Below are 24,641 nucleotides of genomic sequence, written 5' to 3' on the forward strand. Positions count from 1 at the left end.
AAGATATTTGCGCTTCTCCAATTCTAGCCTCTTGCGCATCCCCAATTTTAATCGCTCCACCTTTGACGACCGTGACTTCAGCTGCCTAGGCCCTAAGCTCTGGAATTTCCTCCCTTAACCTCATGCCTCTCTACCTCTCTTTCCTCCTCTAAGAAGTTCCTTAAAACCTACCTCATCTTCCCTAATATCATCTAACCTGGCTTGATGTCAAATTTTGTTTGATAACGCTCCTGAGAAGCGTCTTGGGATATTTAACTATGTTAAAGGCACTATAAATGTCTTTGTGCTTTGTGTGGCGTGAAAGCCGGGTTGAACAGTCTCAACGAATGATACGAGAGGATTAACTCGCATTACAGGGATGTGGAGAAAAAGAGAAGGCTGGAGATGAGGTGATAGTTGGAGAAAATTAGGGATAGGGTTAGGTATCTTAATGAGGAACTATTAAGTGCGAGAAAAAAAAATCATTGGTTGAATAACAAAGTAGTGTCTTAGTTGCAGAGCTGGATAGCAAAATTTTGATGTTATACCAAAAGCAGAAACTACTGTCATGTTTGCTGGTCACAATATATTCTGTACTTTTTGTTTGCATGTTGTATGCAATTTTATATCTCTAACCCTTCCAACACAATAACCATATCTTTGTATTTTACTTCATAGGGCACAGCAGAGTACTTAGAAAAAACAACCCTTCAAACAGAATTAGAGCAGTCTAGAAGCTGCAATACTGAATCAAAGAGACGGCGGCACAAAAAGAATTGGAATCATCCACAGACAAGCCCTACAAGAGATACGGCCCCATCTATACCTGCAAAAGATTCAGTCACATCGGCATCTGTACTATGTCAAGACTTGCCCATGCCTGTCACCGTCCAAGGTCTATCCTCACCTATAGCACAACTAGCTCTCGCTACATTTGCAGCAAAACCAGCTATGTCCACACCTAGAGTGAAACAGTGTTTGTTCATGCCTGCAGTGGCGAAATCCCAGTCCACGCTTACAGTGGAGAAATTCCAGTCCACGCCTGTAGTGGTGAAATTCCAGTCCACGCCTGTAGTGGTGAAATCCCAGTCCACGCCTGCAGTAGTGAAACCCCAGTCTGCGCCTGCAGTGGAGAAACCCCAGTCTGTGTCTGCAGTGGAGAAACCCCAGTCTGTGTCTGCAGTGGAGAAACTCCAGTTCACGTCTGCAGTGGAGAAACTCCAGTTCACGTCTGCAGTGGAGAAACTCCAGTTCACGTCTGCAGTGGAGAAACTCCAGTTCACGTCTGCAGTGGAGAAACCCCAGTCTATGCCTGCAGTGGAGAAGCCCCGGTCCGTGCCTGCAGTGGAGGAACCCCAGTCTATGTCTGCAGTGGAGAAACCCCAGTCTATGTCTGCAGTGGAGAAACCCGGGTCCGTGCCTGCAGTGGAGAAACCCGGGTCCGTGCCTGCAGTGGAGAAACCCCGGTCCGTGCCTGCGGTGGAGAAACCCCGGTCCGTGCCTGCGGTGGAGAAGCCCCGGTCCGTGCCTGCGGTGGAGAAGCCCCGGTCCGTGCCTGCGGTGGAGAAGCCCCGGTCCGTGCCTGCGGTGGAGAAGCCCCGGTCCGTGCCTGCGGTGGAGAAGCCCCGGTCCGTGCCTGCGGTGGAGAAGCCCCGGTCCGTGCCTGCGGTGGAGAAGCCCCGGTCCGTGCCTGCGGTGGAGAAGCCCCGGTCCGTGCCTGCGGTGGAGAAGCCCCGGTCCGTGCCTGCGGTGGAGAAGCCCCGGTCCGTGCCTGCGGTGGAGAAGCCCCGGTCCGTGCCTGCGGTGGAGAAGCCCCGGTCCGTGCCTGCGGTGGAGAAGCCCCGGTCCGTGCCTGCGGTGGAGAAGCCCCGGTCCGTGCCTGCGGTGGAGAAGCCCCGGTCCGTGCCTGCGGTGGAGAAGCCCCGGTCCGTGCCTGCGGTGGAGAAGCCCCGGTCCGTGCCTGCGGTGGAGAAGCCCCGGTCCGTGCCTGCGGTGGAGAAGCCCCGGTCCGTGCCTGCGGTGGAGAAGCCCCGGTCCGTGCCTGCGGTGGAGAAACCCCGGTCCGTGCCTGCGGTGGAGAAACCCCGGTCCGTGCCTGCGGTGGAGAAACCCCGGTCCGTGCCTGCGGTGGAGAAACCCCGGTCCGTGCCTGCAGTGGCGAAACCACAGTCTGTGCTTGCAATGGAGAAATTTCAGTTCTCGCTTCCAACAGAAAATTCCCAGTCTTTGCCTGCCATACAAAAATCCCAGGCCATGATTGCAATGGAGAAATTCCAATCTGTGTCCGCAGGGGAACAATCCCAGTCCATGCCAGCAGGGGAACAATCCCAATACATTCTTGCAGCGGAGCAGTGCCATTCCACACTTGCAGCACAACAGTCCCACTCTGTGACTGCAGAAGATCAATCCCTGTCCTTACCTGCAAAGTTCAAGTTCTTGCCTACAACAGAGGTCCTGTCTACTCCAGGAATAGAATGTTCCCAGCTCATACCAGCAGTAAAAGTGGCTCTGCCCATAACTGTAGAAATTTCAACACGACAAGCAGAATCACAGCAGTGTAAAACAGGCAATACTGTACAGAAAAGATGGCAACATAGAAACTATCTGAATATTCAACAGAATTACCCTACACCACAACTGGCATTTGGGGCTAAAGCAGAGACGATACTTACACAACTTTCCACGTCACCTGGTAGGAACGCTTTTCACATTATTCTGTGCAAATTCTAGAGTGAAATTAATTCAGACCTTTTCCAAAAAACATAATTCTTGATGGCAATATTGTTTTTCTTTAAAAAAAATGTGAATGAACATCACAATATAAATTTTGAAAAGTGAGTTGTGCTCATCATGTTGAAAGCTGCAGAATCAAAGACTTTTCCATTTAGGTACCTATGGACTAAAATTCCTGCCTTTGGCTCCTATTAAACTTTTTACCCCAACTCAGAATTACCAGTGATATCAAGATGAAATCCCAGGTTAAATTATACTTTTTACTCCTGCATACTTTTTTGTTGATGCCTGTATAACAAAAGACAGGAATTTTGCCTTCTACCCTTTTGCTAAGTAAGTTAAAGCACATCCAATTACAGAGTAAAGAACCCTCTGCTTCCCCCGACAAACAATATGGGCCCAAGTTTCCACATGATAAAAAACGGGCGCCCCTCCGAGCTGGGCGCCTGTTTTTCGCGCCTAAAACGGCGGCGGAAAAAAAACTCGCGATTCTGGAGAGCCCTGCAGCTCCTTGTCTGTTTGGTGTGGCGCCCAGGGGGTGGAGCCTACACTCGCGCCGATTTTGTAAGTGGGAGGGGGCAGGTACTATTTAAATTAGTTTTTTTCCTGCCGGCAACCCTGCGCGTGCGCGTTGGAGCGTTTGCGCACGCGCAGTGTGAAGGAAACATTGGCACTCGGCCATTTTTGTAGTTCTTTGTAGCTGTTTAATTTTTGAACATTTTTTAATAAAATCACATTGCCATCAGCACTGAGGCTTCCTGCAGCCTTCTCACTGTCTCCTTCCCGCCCGCCGTCGGGAACGTCTTTCTCTCCCCCCCCCCCCCCCCGCTGCGTTCGGGCGGTCGGTCGGTCCCGCACTCCCACCCGCCCGCCGTCGGGAACGGCTTCCTCTTTCCCCCCCCCCCCCCCCCCCCCCCCCCCCGCCGTCGGGAACGAACGAACTTGTGAGGCTGGCTGAAGCACTTTCACACATGTAGGAAGATGGTTTATTTAATCTTTTCTTTGATTATAAATGTTTATTCAGGTTGGATTTATTTGTATAATATTTGTAGAAGTATAAATAAGGATTTATTGTAGAATTTAATGACTTCCCTCCCCCCCCCCTCGTTCTGGACGCCTAATTTGTAACCTGCGCCTGATTTTTTTAATGTGTAGAACAGGTTTTTTCAGTTCTACAAAAATCTTCACTTGCTCCATTCTAACTTAGTTTGGAGTACGTTTTCACTGTGGAAACTTTGAAATCAGGCGTCAATGGCCGGACACGCCCCCTTTTGAAGAAAAAATTCTGTTCCAAAGTAGAACTGTTCTACCTGACTAGAACTGCAGAAAAAAAAATGTGGAGAATTGCGATTTCTAAGATAGTCCGTTCTCCACCAGTTGCTCCTAAAAAATCAGGCGCAAATCATGTGGAAACTTGGGCCCTATATGTTAGTTCTAACATTGGACCAGGACTTCTTTATTGTACCAGTGTGACTATTTTTTCTGTTTTACACACCAGCATTTACTCACTGCAGGATGTGCACCCACTATTACAACATAATACAAATTTTAAATTTGAGGCATTGGGGGGACCAGGAGGCAATGCAGGTGAGCAAGGACCGGGGTCGTAGATGAGTGGGATGTAACAACAATAACGACTTGTATTTATATAGCACCTTTAATGTAGTGAAATGTCCCAAGGCGCTTCACAGGAGTATTATGAGACAAAAAATTTGACACCGAGCCAAATAAAGAGAAATTAGGGCAGATGACCAAAAGCTTGATCAAAGATGTAGATTTTGAGGATGAGAGAGAGGTGGCGAGGTTTAGGCAGGGAATTCCGAAGCTTAGGGCCTAAGCAACAGAAGGCACTGCCACCAATGGTTGAGTAATTATAATCAGGGATGCTCAAGAAGGCAGAATTAGAGGAGTGCAGACATCTCGGGGGGGTTGTAGGGCTGAAGAAGATTACAGAGATAGGGAGGGGCGAGGCCATGGAGGGATTTGAAAACAAGAATGAGAATTTTGAAATCGAGGCGTTGCTTAACCGGGAGTCAGCAAGCACAGGGATGATGGGTGAGCAGGATTTGTTGCGAGTTAGGACACGGGCAGCCAAGTTTTGGATCACCTCTAGTTTACGTAGGGTATAATGTGGGGGGCCAGCCAGAAGTGCATTGAAATAGTCAACTCTAGAGGTAATAAAGGCATGGACGAGGGCTTCAGCAGTGGATGAGCTGAGGCAAGGGCCGAGTCGGGCGCTGTTACAGAGGTGGAAATAGGCGGTTTTAGTTATGCTGCGGATATGTGGTTGAAAGCTGATTTCAGGATCAAATATGACACCAAGATTGCGAACAGTCTGGTTCAGCCTCACAGAAGTTGGAGAGAGGGATGGAATCAGTGGCTAGGGAACGGAGTTTGTGGTGGGGACCGAAAACAATGGTTTCGGTCTTCCCAATAATCAATTGGAAAAAATTTCTGTTCAGAACTGGATGTCGGACAAACATTCTGACAATTTAGAGACTGAGGGGTCAAGAGAAGTCGTATTGAGGTAGAGCTGGGTGTCATCAGCGTGGAAACTGACGCTGTATTTTCAGATGATGTTGCCACGGGGCAACATGTAGATGGGAAATAGGAGGAAGCCAAGGATAGATCCTTGGGGGACACCAGAGGTAACGATGTGGGGATGGGAAGAGAAGCCGTTGCAGGTGATTCTCTGGCAATGATTAGATGTATAATAATGCAACCAGGCGAGTGCAGTCCCACCCAGCTGGACAACGGTGGAGAGGAGTTGGAGAAGGATGAAATGGTCAAGGATTGGAGGGAATTGTGGGAAAGATAAGCAGAGATTTTGGGAGGCAACAACACGTTCAAGGACTTTGGAGAGGAACAGGAGGTTGGAGATGGGGTGCTGGTTTGCAAGGACGGAGGGGTCGAGAATTGTTTTTTGAGGAGAGGGGTGATGATGGCAGATTTGAGGGAGAGGGGGACAGTACCTGAGGGACAGTCCCATGTCAGCTAACATGGGAGCCAGAAAAGAAAGTTGGGTGGTCAGCAATTTGGTGGGAATAGGGTCAAGGGAGCAGGAAGTGGGTCTCATGGAGAGGATGAGCTCCAAAAGGTCATGAGGGAAGATTGGAGAGAAACAGGAGAAAGATGTGAGGTCAGGGCTAGGGCAGGGGAGACCCTTTGAGGAAGTTTGGCTCTATGGGCTAGGGGAAGGAAGGGTAGAGGCAGAGGTGGCCGAACAGATGGTCTCAATCTTAGAGACAAAGAAGTCCATGAGCTCCTTGCACTTATTGTAGGAGGTGATGGTGGAGACTGGGGAGAGGGGTTTAAAAAGACGGTTAGCAGTGGAGAATAGAAGCCACGGTTTATCTTTGCATTCTAGAATGATTCTGGAATAGTGAACAATTTTGGTAGACGAGAGTAGGACCCGATAATGTTTGTGATCCAGCCAGATCTGGCTGTGAATGGCTAAACCAGTTGTCCGCCTTATCCGTTCAAGTCTGTGTCCCTTGGACTTAAGGGACCTAAGATTAGGGCTGTACCAGTGGGAATGGCGGGATGAGAGGGAGTAATTGTTTTAACAGGGACTAGGGCATCAGAAGTGGTGGTGAGGATGTGATTGAGCATATTGGTAGCTGCAGAAATAGCATGGTGAATGGAGGGCCAAAGGTTGGACAGTTGGGAGTTCATAAATGCAGTTGTAAGAGAATAGGGAGAGAATTCTTTCCAGAGGAGGACATAAAAGGAGAAAGAGTTGGGGGTGTGGGGGGCTGGAAGGGTGATGTGGGTGGAGAGTGATTAAAAGGGAGTGGTCAGAGATGGCCTTATCTGTGATTGACACGATGGGAGTAGCGAGGCCATGAGAGATGGCAAGGTCGAAGGGGTGGCCATGAAGATGGGTTGGGGAGTTTACATGGTGGGAGAGATTAAGGGAGGATAGGAGGCTAGTGAATTCAGAGGAGAGAGAGCATGATGAATTGAGATGGAGGTTGAAATTACCGAGGTTGAGAAGTCGCTCGGTGCAGAGGGAGGAAAGTAGTGAAGAAATATCGGTAATAACATTTTTATGCTACTTGGGTGGGCAGTATAGAACGAGAATTTTAAATGAGAGGTGGAATAAAGTGAAATGCTCAGGGGAAAGTGCCAGAGGAGTAGGGGGACAGACCAACGTGTGATTTGATGATGAGAGCCACACTGCCATCACAGCGGTCTAAGCGAAGCAAGTGGTGGCAGGTATAGCCAGGCGAAGAGGCTTCATTTAAGGGTAAGGTGTCATCGCCCCTCAACCAAGTTTCCATCAGGACCATGATGTCGATGCCATCATCCACAATAAGCGCATGGATGGGAAGGGCCTTTTTCACAAGCGAACAGATATTCTGGAGGGAGATGCAGAGAGGCTCGGTGATAGCTGCCCCACTGACAGCGTCCACAGGATCAGCGCTGGGTAAGGTGGGGTGGGGTGATTTGAACGGGGAGAATATTGGCAAGATTAGCCCCCAGTGGGCGCACTGGGTGGGAAAGTTGGTGAGAGAGTAGGATGGGGACAGTTGGGGTTGCTGCTCGTAATGAGGCAGTGACGATTGCCTCGATGGGCCCTTCATAGGATGCCAAGAGAGGTACTGTAGGCTTATCTATGAGGAAGTCATGCCTGGACGGCGGCAGGAGAGTAGGAAGGTCGAAGAGTAAAGAAGGATTGGTCTAGGGATTTGGGAGGGTAGGGTATCCAAGAGAGGAGTGATGAAAGGAGGCATGACGACAGGATTGAATGGTCAGGGTGGGAGCAAGAGAAAAGGAAGTGTAGTGTGGGATAAGATATGGGCAGAAGTGTGTTGGATGAGACAAAGCGTATGGATGGTGGAGGAGATGAGGCCAGCCAGGAGAGCATTGGAATAGTCGAGTCTGGAGGTGATAAAAGCATGGATTAGGTTTGCTGAGGCAGGGGCTAAGAAGGACAGTCAATGTTACGGAGGTGGAATTGGTTGTGAGGTGCATAGTGAGTGCTGTTGGTGGGGATTTCACTGTGGGTGCAGGGTGAATTTTGTGATGGAGAGTATATTTGGCAGAAGTTCAACACAGGACTTCTCATGCAATGTTGACATTTGCAGCTGAATCCCTGGAGTGTGTCCATATTTGCAGGGATTCCCCTCAAGTATCTTAATGGCCGGATCTTGCTGCAAAACTAACGGCGTGTTATCGTCACACGGCGTTATTATTGTGCGACTTGGTCAGCAAGTTCAGGAGATTTAAGAGATAAGCCATGAGTTGTGAATGTCCATAACTTGGTGGTCCATTTATGCTGCTCCGCTGTTTGCTTCGACCAAACAGCATCTCGCCCTTAGCCTCCCGTTATTGATAAGAATTTGCTAGATTTGCACATAATTGTCCATTAAACTTGCTGCAGAAAGTTAAGGGTGAAACTTACAGCATAAGTTCCTTTCTAATGACATGATAATTGTTAATGCAGTGGAAATCAACCTTTCTGGCACTGAAAGGGAACAATTTAAACTGTTCAATCTCATTCCTGCATGTAGTAAATTGTTTTTATAGAGATTTTGCATTTAAAAAATGTTTTCTTACTTTTCCTTTCTGTTCCTTTTATCTCTCTTAAATCTTTATTTCCCTCTATTTCTCTTTCTGTACTTGATTCGACTTTAAATCACACCTTTCTTTCTCAATCCTTAAACCTCATTGGTTAAGGAGATACACTGTTGACCCTTGCCATTCCATTATAGACTCCCACTTCCACAAGTTAATGACACAAAAAGAATTTGAGCTGAAGGTGTGCATCAAAAAGTCTAACTAACGGCATACACTGCGAGATGCCCTACTCCAGCAAGATCCGCCCCGTTAATTCCCTGGGAGTGTGTTAATACTTGCTTGGGTTTCCATGGAGTGTGTTTGCAGGATTATGTCAGTATATGTGGAGGTTGCCTAGGAATGTGTTATCAGTGCATTGGGGTCTAAATATTTGCAAGGCATCCCCTCAGGTGACTCAATAATTATAAGGAGTCCACAAAATTGTATCAGTATGTGAAAGGGATCCTCTAGGGTGTGTTAATATTTGCAGCATGCCCTCAGATTGTACCAATATTTGCAGTGGTGGCAGGGGTGCTTCAATATTTGCGAGGATCCTTGGGATTGTGTCAGTATTTGCAGAGGTCACCTGGGGTGTGTTACTACTTGCAGGGAGTTCTCCATGCAGAGAAATGTGGCTGTTAATGAAAAGCCCCTTTACCACAATGTTCTCGTCAAATAAAGCTCATTGTTACTGATTTCAGTATATTGAATATAAGAATATAGAGAAGATTGGAGTGAGAAAAAGTAATTTGGACAACACTAAGGACGAATGCAACATTAAATAAGAAGACATTAGAAAACTTGCAGACTGGGCAGTGAAGTGGCAAATGAACTTTAACGTCGATAAATGTGAGGTGATGCACTTTGGCAGGAAAAATAGAAACATCACCTACACTTTTTTTTAAAAAAAGATTAGAAACTGAATGGGCTGGAAGAGCAACGGGATCTAGGGATACAAGTGAACAAATCATTAAAAGCAGCATCACAGGTCAACAAAGCAATTAAAAATGCTAACAAAGCACTGGCATTTATTTCTAGGGAAATTTAAAAGTAGTGAAGTTCTGGTAAACTTGTATAGGATCCTGGTCAGGCTGCACATAGAGTACTGTGCACAGTTCTGGTCTACATACCATAAAAAGGACATAGAAGCAGTCGAGAGAATGCAAAAACAAGATTTACAAGGATGGTACCAGAACTAAGAGATTACAGCTATTGGGAAAGATTGAACCGGTTGGGGCTTTTCCTTTATAAAAGAGAAGACAGAGGTGACCTTGTAGAGGTCTTTTAAGTTATGACTGGGTTGGACAGGGTCGATGTGGAGAGAATGTTTCTGTTTGTGTTAGAATCCAAAAGCAGGGGCCATAATGAAAGATAGTTACTCCAATAGTAAGATAGTAAATCCAATAGGAAATAAAGAGAAATTTCTTTACACATAGAGTGGTTAGAATGTGGAACTCCCTACCACAGGAAGTGGTTGAGGCAAATAGCTTAGATGCTTGCAAAAGGAAAGTACAAGCGTACAAGGGAGAAAACGGAATAGAGAGATGTGCTGAAGATGAAGCAGATGGAATGGGAGGAAACTCGTGAATAAAAACACCAGAACAGACTAGTTGTGCTGAATGGCCTGTTTCTGTGCTGTATATTCTATGCTTCAGAAGAAGAGGCTCCTGCAACCTTGCTCCATGTGTTGGCAGGGCAATTAATCTGGTTGGCTGGTTGATCCCCTTTCAGGGCAGATTACTGTACACTTTATTCCCCTTTTAATATTTAGGCAGAAAAATTGATGGTCATTTTCATGACTTATTGAAAGATGAAGAACTGCATCTTCAAATTTCTGTTCTTTTAATCAGCCCATCAAGATCCCATACAACTGAATTGTTAGCAGCCAACTAGTTAGGTTCTGACTGATGGTGTGGCTGATGACGGGACCAGTTTAAAAAGCAGGGATTTCAGCATTTGTTGGTTACAATATTGTTACAGTCCAGAAATAGGCTTACAATGGGAAATTGAAACATTTTGTATGCTAATGCCACAATCACAACTGTGGCCATTTGGCTTGCAACTTTATTGTACCTTTAGATCTTGCTGTAGCACCAAGCATCCTGAAAATCCACATTGGTGCTATTTTCCTTTGTTCTCTTAATTTAATGCAGTAAGGGAATATCGGGGGTTGCAGTTGAAAATTTTATTCATCTTGTGTGATTTAACTTAGCCGTTATATGTGGAGTATGTTTTCGTAAGAAAGATAAACTAAAGGTAGGTGATCTATATTTATTAAGGTCTTAAACTAGACTAAACTTAGACTAAAATTCTTACAGGGCTTGAAGGATGTTTCCTCTGGTTGAGGAGTCTAGAACCAGGGGTCATAGTCTCAGAATAAGGGGTAGGCCATTTAGGACTGAGATGAGGAGAAACTTCTTTACTCAGAGGGTGGTAAATCTCTGGAATTCTCTACCTCAGAGGGCTGTGAAGGCTCAGTCTTTGAGTATATTCAAGACAGAGATTGATAGATTTTTTGGATATTAAGGGAATCAAGGGATATAGGGATAGTGCAGCAAAGTGGCGATGAGGTAGAAGATCAGCTATGATCTCAAGAATGGCGGAGTAGGCTCGAGGGGCTGAAATGGCCTCTCCTGCTCCTAATTCTTATATTCTTATGTCTTCTTTGATATACAATCAGTGCTAGCTTCAAAGCTAAGATGTTAGGAAAAGTCAGCAAGGCTGCATTCCCAGCATGGAAGCATAATCACTTGACTCACCCCGCCCTCGTCCAATGTGAGATGCTGTGCCAAGAGCACAACCTCTGAATTTGCCCTGTTTTCAGTTTAAATCAGAACTCATAAAACAATGATATGATTTCTCCACATTCTGTTTTATTTTTGGATGATGAATTATCAAGAATCTAGCATTTTATATTACATGTTCACACTGGAAAATATGTAAATGTAAATATGTATTTTCTCTCTGATCAGTTAACTGGATTTTTTCATACTGTCAGATTTCAAATGTCACTCAGTTTCAGAGTGACACAAAAAGCTATAAGAAACTGATCTATTCGCTCTGTTATAGAAAATGCTGATGGAAAGCGTCAGAGAAAACCAACTAAGAAGCTGTTGGAATCAACAGAAGATTTTGATCAGCTGTTTGTTCCAAAGAAGAAATTCAAACGAGACCTTCATCATTCATTTAAGGTAAGTATCCTGACTTTAAAAAAATCATTACAATGTTTTGAATGTTTCACAAACTGAACATATGGAAGAGTTATATAAACTGTTCGCCAGTGGTTCAAGATTCTACACGTCCTCAAGTTTTTTGCCGTGACGTTTTGGGCTCTGGATCTGTGGGATGAAATAAATTGTATTGTTATGGTATTTTATGGCCATCATTTCCGAAGTCCATGTCACAAAGTAACAAAAGCATAGTACTACAGCATCACAATACTTTGTAGATTATTGTAATGTAAGGGAGCTGTTCCGTCAGGGCGGACGACATTTGATCCAGGCTGGGGCCAGTATCCTGGCGAATCGAATAACTAAAGCTGCAGATAGGGCTTTAAACTAAACAGTGGGGGGGGGGGCGGGCAGGGTTCCGGTGAGCGGAAATTAAAAAAGTTAAAGGGAAAGGAGAAGGCAAAAGTGCAGGGTTAGCGATAGGGGTAATGACAACCAGAGTGTGACAGGAAGGAACAGAGCGTATACACACAAGACAAAATTAAAAGCTCTATATCTGAACGCAGGAAGCATTCGTAATAAGATAGATGAATTGGCGGCACAAATAGAAATAAATGAGTATGATCTGATTGCCATTATAGAGGTGTAGTTGCAAGGTGACCAAGGATGTGAAATGAATATTCAGGGGTATCTGCCATTTCGTAAGGATAGGCAGAAAGGAAAAGAAGGTGGGATAGCTCTGTTAATAAGGGATGAGATCAGTGCAGCAGTGAGAAATTATATTGGCTCAGAAGATCACGATGTAGAATCAGTTTGGGTAGAGATAAGAAGTAATAAGGGAAAGAAGTCACTGGTGGGGGTGGTCTACAGGCCCCCAAACAGTATCCACACTGTACGACAGAGTATTAATCAAGAAATAATGGAGGCTTATAAGAAAGGTACAGCAATAATCATGGGCGATTTTAATCTTTATATTGATTGGACAAGTCAAATTGGCAACGATAGCCTTGAGGAAGAGTTCATAAAGTGTATGCGGGATGGTTTCTTGGAACAATACGTTGTGGAACCGACAGGGAGCAGATTATTCTAGATCTGGTAATGTGTAACGAGTCTGGATTAATTAGTGAAGGATCCTCTTGGGGAGAGTGATCACAGCATGGTAGAATTTCAAATTCAGTTTGAGGGTGAGAAAGCTGAGTCTCAAACTAGTGTCCTGAACTTAAATAAAGGTAATTACAAAGGTATGAAGGCAGAGTTGGTTAAAGTTGACTGGGAAATATATATTAAAGGGTAAGACTGTAGAAAAGCAGTGGCAAACATTTCAGGAGATATTTCATAACTCTCAACAAAGATATATTCCAGTGAGAAACAAAGACTCTTAAGAGAAGGATGAACCATCCCTGGCTAACTAAGGATGTAAAGGATGGTATCAAATTGAAAACAAAGGCATACAATGTTGCAAAGAACAGTGGAAGGCCAGAGGATTGGGACATTTTTAGGATGACTAAAAAAATGATCAAGGCAGAGAAGATAGCATATGAGAGTAAAATAGCAAGAAATATAAAAACAGACAGTAAGAGCTTCTACAAGTATATAAAAAGGAAGCGAGTAGCTAAAGTAAATGTTGGTCCCTTAGAGGATGAGACTGGGAAATTAATAATGGGGAAACAGGAAAATGGCAGAAACTTTGAACAAATATTTTGTATCGATCTTCACGGTAGAAGACACTAAAAACATCCCAATAACTGATGAGGAGCTATTGGGGGAGAGGGGGGGTGCTTAAAACAATATCTATCACTAGAGATAAAGTACCAGGCAAACTAATGGGACTAAAGGTGGACGTCCCCTGGACCTGATGGCATGCATCTTAGGGTCTTAAAAGAAGTGGATGCAGAGATAGTGGATACATTGGTTGCAATCTACCAAAATTCCCTGGATTTTCTGGAGCGGTCCCAACAGATTGGAAAACAGCAAATGTAACGCCCTTATTTAAGAAAGGAGGGAGACAGAAAGCAGGAAACTATAGACCAGTTAGCCTAACATCTGTCATTGAGAAAATGCTGGCATCCATCATTAAGGAAATAGTAGCAGGACATTTAGAAAACCAAAATGTAGTCAAGCAGAGTTAGCATGGTTTTATGAAAGGGAAATCATGTTTGACAAGTTCTTTGAGGATGTAACGAGCAGAGTGGATAAAGGTGCCACATAAAAGATTACTGCGCAAGATAAGAGCTCACGGGTTTGGGGGTAATATATTAGCTGGATAGAGGATTGGATTGGATAACGAACAGAAAACAGAGAGGTTGGCAAACTGTAACTAGTGGGGTGCTAGAGGGATCAGTGCTGGGGCCTCAACTATTTACAATTTATATTAATGACTTGGATGAAGGGACCGAGTGTAACGTAGCCAAATTTGCGGATGATACAAAGATAGGTGTTGTAGGGTGTTCGTTTTCCACTCTACTTGGATTCATAGACCTCGGGAATTACAGGAAGGACTCCACGTAACACAAAGTTTTGGCTTAAACCCAACTTTAAGTTTATTCCACAAAAAAACAAATAAAAATTCCAGAACAAGACTTCTTAGAGATTGACCGAAGACATACAATCACCCATCCAGCCAGTTGCTGCTGTTGTCGATTGTAGGTTCGTGGAGCTCAAAAACATGGTGGGTCCCGGCTGCTTGCTTCTCCACGTGTCTCTCCTCCTGCTTATGTTTGCTTCTCATCGTCTCTCCCTTGTTCTTCTTTCCGTTGTTCCCCATCGTGTTTGTTTTTCCTTTGACCTGTTGTTCTGAGATGTTTTACTTCTGTGAGCTCCTTCATATATATCAATTCGATTATACAAGTCTCCTGCTGGGCTGCTTTCAGTTAATGCGTCTGGATGAGTTTCGATGTCTGTAATGATGGGTTTGGATCTGTTTGGATGGCCACAATTTGCACCTCATTAACTGTTGCTTCCACCACTTATCTATGCACGGAATCGGCAGGACCAAAGATAACTCCTTATCTTTTATGCCTCCCTATCCAAAATGCATGCCTTGTGGGATCCTTTGTGGTCCTGGATATTCACAGACTTGTAGTCTCCATAGGGAACTGGTTTTTCCCCTCCGTCCAATTAATCCATGGGCTTCTCTGCTTGATTGTATCAAAACTCTTTGTCTCGATGTTAATCGGGTCTCGCTCCTGACCCCAGAAATTGCATTAATCAGTTATGAGTCACCACCTGCCCCAGGCTGACGCTCTTTCTCCCACAGTCCCACAGGTTTTTGTTTTAAACCATTTCAGTCCGTGGCCTCTTGCTGTGCCCTGATCACGAAACATGTAAACCCTTACAGTGGGAAAGCAAGTTGTGAGGAGGCCAAAGGGATATAGATAGGCTCAAGTGAGTGGGCAAAAATTTGGCAGATGGAGTATAATGTCTGAAAATGTGAGGTTATCCACTTTGGTAAGAGAAATAAAAAAGCACATAACTTTAAATGCTGCAGTATAGAGGGATCTGGGGGTTCTTGTACATGAAACACAAAAAGCAATCAGGAAGGCAAATGGAATGTTGGCCTTTATTGCAAGGGGGATGGAATATAAAAGCAGGGAAGTCCTGCTCCAACTGTACAGGGCGTTGGTAAGACCACACCTGGAGTACTGCATACAGTTTTGGTCTCCTTATTTAAGGAAGGATATACTTGCATTGGAGGCAGTTCAGAGAAGGTTCACTAGGTTGATTCCTGAGATGAAAGGGTTGTCATGAAGAAAGGTTGAGCAGGTTGTGCCTATACTCATTGGAGTTTAGAAGATTGAGGGGTGATCTTATTGAAACATATAAGGTTCTGAGGGAGCTTGACGGGCTAGATGCAGAGAGGATGTTTCCCCTCAAGGGGGAATCTAGAACTGGGGCATAGTTTCAGAATAAGGGTTCGCCCATTTAAGATAGAAGTAGGAATTTCTTCTCTGAGGGTTGTGGATGTTTGGAATTCTCTACCCCAGGGAGCTGTGGAGGCTGGGTCATTGAATATATTTAAGGTGGAGATAAGACAGATTTTTGAATGATAAGGGGGTCAAGTGGTTATGGGAAGCGAGCGGGGAAGTGGAGTTGAGGCCAGGATCAGATCAGCCATGATCTTATTAAATGGCGGAGCAGGCTTGAGGGGCCAAATGGCCGACTTCTGCTCCTTATTTCTTATGTTTATGCCAGTGCTGAGTTGTAATCCACGTGACTATATGAAATTGGTGGGTAGATTTTCAGATAGGATGCAATTTACTCCCAAATGTTTAGAAACTGATCTAAAGCTCACCAGAGGCATAGAGTACAAAGACAAGGAAGTTATGATGGCCCTTTATAAAACACTGTTTCGGCTCAAATGGAATATTGTGTCCAATTCTGGACACCGCACTTTAGGAAGGATGTGAAAGTCTGAGAGAGGCTGCAGAAAAGATTTACAAGAATGGTTCCAGGGATGAGGGACTTCAGTAACGTGGATAGACTGGAGAAGCTGGGGTTGTTCTCCTTAGAGCAGAGAGGGTTGAGAGGAGATTTGATAAAGGTGTTCAGAATCATGAGGAGTCTAGACAGTGTAGATAGAGAGAAACTGTTCCCATTGGTGGAAGGTTCGAGAACCAGAGGGCACAGATTTAAGGTGATTGTCAAAAGAACCAAAGGCGACATGAGGGAAAAAAATTTACGCAGCGAGTGGTTATGATCTGGAATGCACTGCCTGAAAGGGTGGTGGAGGCAGATTCAATCGTGGCTTTCAAAAGGGAATTGGATAAGTACCTGAAGGAAAATAAATTGCAGGGCTACAGGGAAAGCAGGGGGAGTGGGATTAGCTGAAGTGCTCTTGCCGAGAGCTGGCAGGGGCTTGATGGACCAAATCGCGGCCACCTGTGCTGTAACCATTCGATGACTCTAGGTGAGTTTTAGTTTCCAAAAGTCGCAAAAAGAATCTTCACTGGTCCTGAATGAAGGTAAGTTTCTGATGGCAAGCCCACAAGAAATAGAAAACCATTCTGCAAGTTGCTTTCAGTACAGGATCTATCCTGTGCCTTCACAGGAACTTTCTTCTATTCTTCTTAATATTTAAAGAACGAATGCATGAATTGCAACAGTTATACATTCCTTTCTGGCGTAAAAACACAAAAGGAAAAGTGGTCTAACCATGGGTAACAAAAGAAATTAAAGATAGCATTAGATCCAAATAGGAGTTATACAAAGTTGCCAGAAAAAGTAGCAAGCCTGAGGATTGGGAACAGTTTAGAATTCAGCAAAAAAGGACCAAGAGATTGATTAAGAGGGGAAAAATAGAGTATGAGAGTAAACTTGCAAGGAACATAAAAACCGACTGCAAAAGTTTCTACAAGTACATAAAAAGAAAAAGATTAGTGAAGACAAATGTAGGTCCTTTACAGACCGAAACGGGAGAATTTGTAATGGGGAACAAGGAAATGGCAGAACAATTAAATAAACACTTCGGTTCTGTCTTCACGGAAGAGGACACAAATAACGTCCCAGAAATGCTGGGGAACCAAGGGTCTAGTAAGTAAGAGGAATTAAAGGAAATGATGATTAGTAAGAAAATAGTGCTGGAGAAACTTAATAGGACTGAAGGCAGATAAATCCCCAGGGCCTGATGATCTGCATCCCAGAGTACTAAAAGAGGTAGCCATGGAAATAGTAGATGCATTGGTTGTCATCTTCCAAAATTCTATAGATTATGGAACAGTTCCCGCAGATTGGAGGGTGGCAAATGTAACCCCACTATTTAAAAAAGGAGGGAGAGAGAAAACAGGGAACTGCAGACCAGTTAGTCTGACATCAGTAGTAGGGAAAATGCTGGAGTCTATTATAAAGCTTGTGATAACGGCACACTTAGATAATATCAACGGGATTAAACAAAATCAACATGGATTTATGAAAGGAAAATCATGTTTGACAAACCTACTGGAGTTTTTTTGAGGACGTAACTGATAGAATAGATAAGGAAGAACCAATGGATGTAATGTATTTGGATTTTCAGAAGGCCTTTGACAAAGTCCCACACAAGAAGTTAGTGTGCAAAATTAAAGCACATAGGATTGGGGATAATGTATTGGCATGGATTGAAAATTGATTGACAGGAAACAGAAAGTAGAAATAAACGAGTTTTTTTCGGGGTGGCGGGCAGTGACTAGTGGGGTACCACACGACAGGGATCAGTGCTTGGGGCCCCAGCTATTCACAATATATATAAATGATTTGGATGAGGGAACCAAACGTAATATTTCCAAGTTTGCTGACAACACAAAACTAGGTGGGATTGTGAGTTGTGAGGAGGATGCAAAGATGCTGCAAGGCGATTTGGATAGGTTGAGTGAGTAGGCAAACACATGGCAGATGCAGTATAACGTGGATAAATGTGAAGTTATCCACTTTGGTAGGAAAAACATAAGGACAAAGTATTATTTAAATGATGATGGCTTGGGAAGTGTCGATGTACAGAGGTACCTGGGTGTCCTTGTACACCAGTCATTGAAAGCAAACATGCAGGTGTGTGCAGCAAGCATTTAGGAAGTCAAATGGTATGTTGGCCTTCATTGCAAGAGGATTTGAGTACAGAAGCAAGGATGTCTTACTACAGTTATACAGAGCCTTGGTGAGACTGCACCTGGAGTGGAGTATTGTGTGCAGTTTTGGTCTCCTTACCGAAGAAAGGATATACTTGCCATAAAGGGAGTGCAGCGAAGGCTCACCAGACTGATTCTTGGGATGGCAGGACTGTCTTATGAGGAGAGATTGGGTCAACTAGGCCTGTATTCACTAGAGTTTAGAAGAATGAGAGGGGATCTCATTGAAACATATAAAATTCTGACTGGGTTGGATAGACTGGATGCGGGGAGGATGTTTCCCCTGGAGGAGAAGTCTACAACAAGTGGTCACAGTCTCAGGATACGGGGTAGGAAATTTAGGACCGAGATGGGGAGAAATTTTTTCACTCAGAGGGTGGTGAACCTGTGGAATTCTCTACCACAGAAGGCTGTGGAGGCCAAGTCACTGAATATATTTAAGAGGAAGATAGATAGATTTCTAGAAACAAAAGGCATCAAGGGCTATGGGGGAAAAGCGGGAACATGGTGGTGAGATAGAGGATCAGTCATGATCATATTGAATGGCGGTGCAGACTCGAAGGGCCGAATGGCCTACTCCTGCTCCTATTTTCTATGTTTCAAAAGTGGCAGAAGGAGGCTGTTCGCCCCATCGTGTCTGCTAGTCGAAAAAGATTTATCCAGCCGATACTCAATTTTTAGCTCTTGGTTCCCTAGCCTTGTAGGTTACAACACTTCACAAGCATATCAAAGTACTTTTTAAATGCAATGAAGGTTTCTGCCTGTACCACCCTTTCAGGCAGTGAATTCCAGATCCTCAACAACCTCTGGGTGAAAAAAGTTCACCTCAACTCCCCTCTAATCCTTCTACCAATTACTTTAAATCTGTGCCTCCTGTTTATTGACCTCTCTGCTAAGAGAAATGTCCTTCCTATCCACTCTATCTAGGCCCCATATAATTTGTGACCAGAACTTTACACAGTTTCTAGCTGTGGCCTAACGAGTGTTTTATACATTTCAAGCAAAACCTCCCTGTTGTTACATTATATGCCTTGGCTAATAAAGGAAAATATCCCGAATGCCTTCTTAACCACCTTATCTACCTGTCCTACTACCATCAGGGATCTGTGGACAATGCACTTCAAGGTCATTCTGTTCCTCTACACTTCTCAGTATCCTACCATTTATTGTGTATTCCCTTTCCTTGTTAGCCATCCCCAAATACATTGGACTCAAGTTTCGGACGCCCACTGGAACGGCGCACATCATAGAGGCCCGCCTAATTTATAGAACAAAAATTGCGGCGAATACTTACCTCGCGATTCTCCGATATCTGTAGGCCCATTCCACCTCGGCGCGGCGCAGCAGGAGCTGCTGGGGGCGTAGCTACAAAAACAGTGCTGGCAGCTGCGCACGTGCGCAGTGGAGGCTGCACGCATGCGCAGTAGCTCCCGGCCCTCCCAGCGTGTTGTGTCTCCGGGGCGATGACCCTATCCCTGGCTGAAGGGACGTCGCCCCTATTCCGGGCCGAGTGGCCTGACGCATCTTACCTCGACGGTAGGGCCCGCCCGCCCTCTCGCAGGGGGCGGCCCCGCCCGAAGTCCTCTTGGGAGCCCGGCAGCGGCGGCGCCAGTGCCCACCCGCCCGACCTCCTGCTGGGGGCGGGCCTCCCCCGAAGTCCTCGTTGGAGCCGGCGTCATCGTCGGCGGGGCCTGTGGCCTCTCACTGGGGGCGGGCCTCGTCTGAAGCCCGAAGTCCTCGGCGGAACCCAGCTTCATCGTCGCTGGCGGTGGGGCTCGCCTGACTCTCATCTCGCTGGGGGTGGGCCCCGACCGAAGAGATGTCTGTGTCGGCGGCAACCCCGCTCCTCCTCTCCCCTCCCCCGCTCCTCCTCTCCCCTCCCCCGCTCCTCCTCTCCCTTCCCCCGCTCCTCCTCTCCCCTCCCCCGATCCTCCTCTCCCCTCCCCCGCTCCTCCTCTCCCCTCCCCCGCTCCTCCTCTCCCCTCCCCCGCTCCTCCTCTCCCCTCCCCCGCTCCTCCTCTCCCCTCCCCCGCTCCTCCTCTCCCCTCCCCCGCTCCTCCTCTCCCCTCACCCGCTCCTCCTCTCCCCTCCCCCGCTCCTCCTCTCCCCTCCCCCGCTCCTCCTCTCCCCTCCCCCGCTCCTCCTCCTCCCCTCCCCCGCTCCTCCTCCTCCCCTCCCCCACTCCTCCTCCTCCCCTCCCCCGCTCCTCCTCCTCCCCTCCCCCGCTCCTCCTCCTCCCCTCCCCCGCTCCTCCTCTCCCCTTCCCCCGCTCCTCCTCTCCCCTCCCCCGCTCCTCCTCTCCCCTCCCCCGCTCCTCCTCTCCCCTCCCCCGCTCCTCCTCTCCCCTCCCCCGCTCCTCCTCTCCCTCCCCCGCTCCTCCTCTCCCCTCCCCCGCTCCTCCTCTCCCCTCCCCCGCTCCTCCTCTCCCCTCCCCCGCTCCTCCTCTCCCCTCCCCCGCTCCTCCTCTCCCCTCCCCCGCTCCTCCTCTCCCTCCCCCGCTCCTCCTCTCCCCTCCCCCGCTCCTCCTCTCCCCTCCTCCTCTCCCTCCCCCGCTCCTCCTCTCCCCTCCCCCGCTCCTCCTCTCCCCTCCCCCCTCTCCTCCCCTCCCCTCCCCGCTCCTCCTCTCCCCTCCCCCCGCTCCTCCTCTCCCCTCCCCCGCTCCTCCTCTCCCCTCCCCGCTCCTCCTCTCCCCTCCCCCGCTCCTCCTCTCCCCTCCCCCCTCCTCCTCTCCCCTCCCCTCCTCCCTTTCCTCCGCTCTTCCTCTCTTTCCCCCCCACTTCTTCCCCCCCCCACTTCTTCCCCCCCCCCCACTTCTTCCCCCCCCCACTTCTTCCCCCCCCCACTTCTTCCCTCCCCCACTTCTTCCCTCCCCCTCTTCTTCCCTCCCCCTCTTCTTCCCTCCCCCTTTTCTTCCCTCCCCCTCTTCTTCCCTCCCCCTCTTCTTCCCTCCCCCTCTTCTTCCTCCCCTCTTCTTCCCCCCCCCCTCTTCTTCCCCCCCCCTTCTTCCCCCCCCTTCTTCCCCCCCTCTTCTTCCCCCCCTCTTCTTCCCCCCCTCTTCTTCCCCCCTCTTCTTCCCCCCTCTTCTTCCCCCCCCTCTTCTTCCCCCCCCTCTTCTTCCCCCCCTCTTCTTCCCCCCCCTTCTTCCCCCCCCCTTCTTCCCCCCCTCTTCTTCCCCCCCTCTTCTTCCCCCCTCTTCTTCCCCCCCTCTTCTTCCCCCCCTCTTCTTCCCCCCCTCTTCTTCCCCCCCTCTTCTTCCCCCCCCTCTTCTTCCCCCCCCTCTTCTTCCCCCCCCTCTTCTTCCCCCCCTCTTCTTCCCCCCCCTCTTCTCCCCCCTCTTCTTCCCCCCCCTCTTCTTCCCCCCCTCTTCTCCCCCCCTCTTCTTCCCCCCCTCTTCTTCCCCCCCTCTTCTCCCCCCTCTTCTTCCCCCCCTCTTCTTCCCCCCCTCTTCTTCCCCCCCTCTTCTTCCCCCCCTCTTCTTCCCCCCCCTCTTCTTCCCCCCCTCTTCTTCCCCCCCCTCTTCTTCCCCCCCTCTTCTCCCCCCCCCCTCTTCTTCCCCCCCCTCTTCTTCCCCCCTCTCCCCTCCCTCTTCTTCCCCCCCCTCTTCTTTCCACCCCCCTCTTTTTCCACCCCCCTCTTCTTCCCCCCTCTTCTCCCTCACATTTCGTCTTTCCCCCCCCCCTTCTTCCCCCCCCTCTTCCCCCCCCTCTTCTTCTCCCCCCCCCTCTTCTTCTCCCCCCCCCCCCCTCTTCTTCTCCCCCCCCTCTTCTTCTCCCCCCCCTCTTCTTCTCCCCCCCCTCTTCTTCTCCCCCCCCTCTTCTTCTCCCCCCCCTCTTCTTCTCCCCCCCCCTCTTCTTCTCCCCCCCCCCTCTTCTTCTCCCCCCCCCTCTTCTTCTCCCCCCCCTCTTCTTCTCCCCCCCCCTCTTCTTCTCCCCCCCCCTCTTCTTCTCCCCCCCCCTCTTCTTCTCCCCCCCCCTCTTCTTCTCTCCGCCCCACCCTTCTCCCTGGTGCTGCAGTTGGTGAAATATTTTTTTGTTTATTGATTGATTTTTAAAAAATATATATTTAAATTTTTTTATTCTTTCTGATTGATTTATTGATTTATTTATTGATTTATCATTTATTATTGACGATAGCTATTTGTAAAAGTGAAGTGTTTAATGTTTGTAAACCCCCACCCGCCCCCCCCATCTCCCGTTCCCTACGCCTGATTTCTAAGTGTAGGCAAGGTTTTTTTCAGCGTTCAAAAATCTACACTTACTCCATTCTAAGTTAGTTTGGAGTAAGTTTTCGCTGCCTAAACTTGCAAAACAGGCATAAATGGCTGGATGTGCCCCCTTTTGGAAAAAAAAATCTGTTCTGAAATGGAACTATTCTAATTCACTAGAACTGGAGCAAACCAAATGCCGAGAATTGTCATTTCTAGGATGCTCCATTCCAAACTAGTTGCTCCAAAAAAAATAGGAGCAACTCCGGCCGAAACTTGAGCCCATTATCTCACACTTCTCCAGATTAAATTTAATTTGCCACTTTTCTGCCCACATGCCCAGTCCATTGATATCTTCCTGCAGTCTACAGCTTTCTTCCTCACTATCAACCACACAGCCAATTTTTGTAACATCTGCAAACTTCTTAATCATGCCCCTTATGTTGAAGTCTAAATCATTGATATACAAGAACATAAGAAATAGGAGCAGGAATAGGCCATACGGCCCCTCGAGTCTGCTTCGCCATTTAATACGATCATGGCTGACCCGATCATGGACTCGGGTCCACTTCCCTGCCCACTCTCCATTACCCCTTATTCTCTTATTGTTTAAGAAACTGTCTATTTCTGTCTTAAATTTATTCAGTGTTCCAGCTTCCACAGCTCTTTGAGGTAGTGAATTCCACAGATTTGCAACCCTCTGAGAGAAGAAATTGCTCCTCATCTCAGTTTTAAATGGACGGCGCCTTATTCTATTATGCCCTCTAGTTCTAGTCTCCCCCATCAGTGGAAACATCCTCTCTGCATCCACCTAATCAAGCCCCCTCATAATCTTATACGTTTCGATAAGATCACCTCTCATTCTTCTGAATTCCAGTGAGTAAAGGCCCAACCTACTTAACCTTTCCTCATAAGTCAACCCCCTCATCTCCAGAATCAACCTTGTGAACCTTCTAAGAACTGTCTCCAAAGCAAGTCTTTCCTTTCATAAACATGGAAACCAAAACTGCACACAGTATTCCAGGTGTTGCCTCACCAATACCCTGTATAACTGTAGCAAGACTTCCATGCTTTTCTACTCCATCCCCTTTGGATTAAGGGCCAATATTCAATTGGCCTTCCTGATCACCTGCTGCACCTGCATACTAACCTTTTGTGTTTCATGCACAAGTATTCCTAGGTCCCGCTGTACTGCAGCACTTTGCAATCTTTCTCCATTTAAATAATAACTTGCTCTTTGATTTTTTTCTGCCAAAGTGCATGACCTCACATTTTCCAACATTATACTCCATCTGCCAAATTTTTGCCCGCTCACTTAGCCTGTCTATGTCCTTTTGCAGATTGTTTGTGTCCTCCTCACACATTGCTTTTCCTCCCATCTTTGTATCGTCAGCAAACTTGGCTACGTTACACTCGGTCCCTTCTTCCAAGTCGTTAATATAGATTGTAAATAGTTGGGGTCCTAGCACTGATACCTGCGGCACCCCACTAGTTACTGATTGCCAACCCAAGAATGAACCATTTATCTCGACTCAGATTAGGAAAAGGGCAGGTGCAAAGAGACCTGGGTGTCATGGTACATCAGTCATTGAAGGTTGGCATGCAGGTACAGCAGGCGGTTAAGAAAGCAAATGGCATGTTGGCCTTCATGGAGAGGGGATTTGAGTACAAGGGCAGGGAGGTGTTGCTACAATTGTACAGGGCCTTGGTGAGGCCACACCTGGAGTATTGTGTACAGTTTTGGTCTCCTAACCTGAGGAAGGACATTCTTGCTATTGAGGGAGTGCAGCGAAGGTTCACCAGACTGATTCCCGGGATGGCGGGACTGACCTATCAAGAAAGACTGGATCAACTGGGCTTGTATTCACTGGAGTTCAGAAGAATGAGAGGGGACCTCATAGAAACGTTTAAAATTCTGACGGGGTTAGACAGGTTAGATGCAGGAAGAATGTTCCCAATGTTGGGGAAGTCCAGAACCAGGGGACACAGTCTAAGGATAAGGGGGAAGCCATTTAGGACTGAGATGAGGAGGAATTTCTTCACCCAGAGAGTGGTGAGCCTGTGGAATTCTCTACCACAGAAAGTTGTTGAGGCCAATTCACTAAATATATTCAAAAAGGAGTTAGATGAAGTCCTTACTACTAGGGGAATCAAGGGGTATGGTGAGAAAGCAGGAATGGGGTACTGAAGTTGCATGTTCAGCCATGAACTCATTGAATGGCGGTGCAGGCTAGAAGGGCCGAATGGCCTACTCCTGCACCTTTTTTCTATGTTTCTATGTTTTCTGTTCATTAGCCAATCCTCTATCCATGCTAATATATTGCCCCCAACCCCGTGAACTTTTATCTTGTGCAGTAACTTTTTATGTAGCACCTTGTCAAATGCCTTCTGGAAGTC

General features: G+C 47.1%; 1 protein-coding gene across 15 annotated transcripts in view; it reads left to right on the forward strand.

Moving 5' to 3' along the window:
* The window catches only part of LOC139262968 (histone-lysine N-methyltransferase, H3 lysine-36 specific-like), a 281,574-nt gene that overhangs the window by 142,367 nt on the left and 114,566 nt on the right, over positions 1-24,641 (forward strand). For all 15 annotated transcript variants that reach the window (XR_011593007.1, XR_011593008.1, XM_070878367.1 and 12 more), the window contains 2 exons: positions 658-2,671; positions 11,344-11,465. Coding sequence is in view for 13 of the 15 variants with exons in the window: in XM_070878367.1 (XP_070734468.1) it covers positions 658-2,671; positions 11,344-11,465 (2,136 nt within the window). In the remaining 2 variants the exon portion in view is untranslated. The remainder of the gene's footprint in view (positions 1-657; positions 2,672-11,343; positions 11,466-24,641) is intronic.

Source organism: Pristiophorus japonicus, chromosome 4 (assembly GCF_044704955.1).
Source record: "Pristiophorus japonicus isolate sPriJap1 chromosome 4, sPriJap1.hap1, whole genome shotgun sequence".
NCBI lineage: Eukaryota > Metazoa > Chordata > Chondrichthyes > Pristiophoridae > Pristiophorus > Pristiophorus japonicus.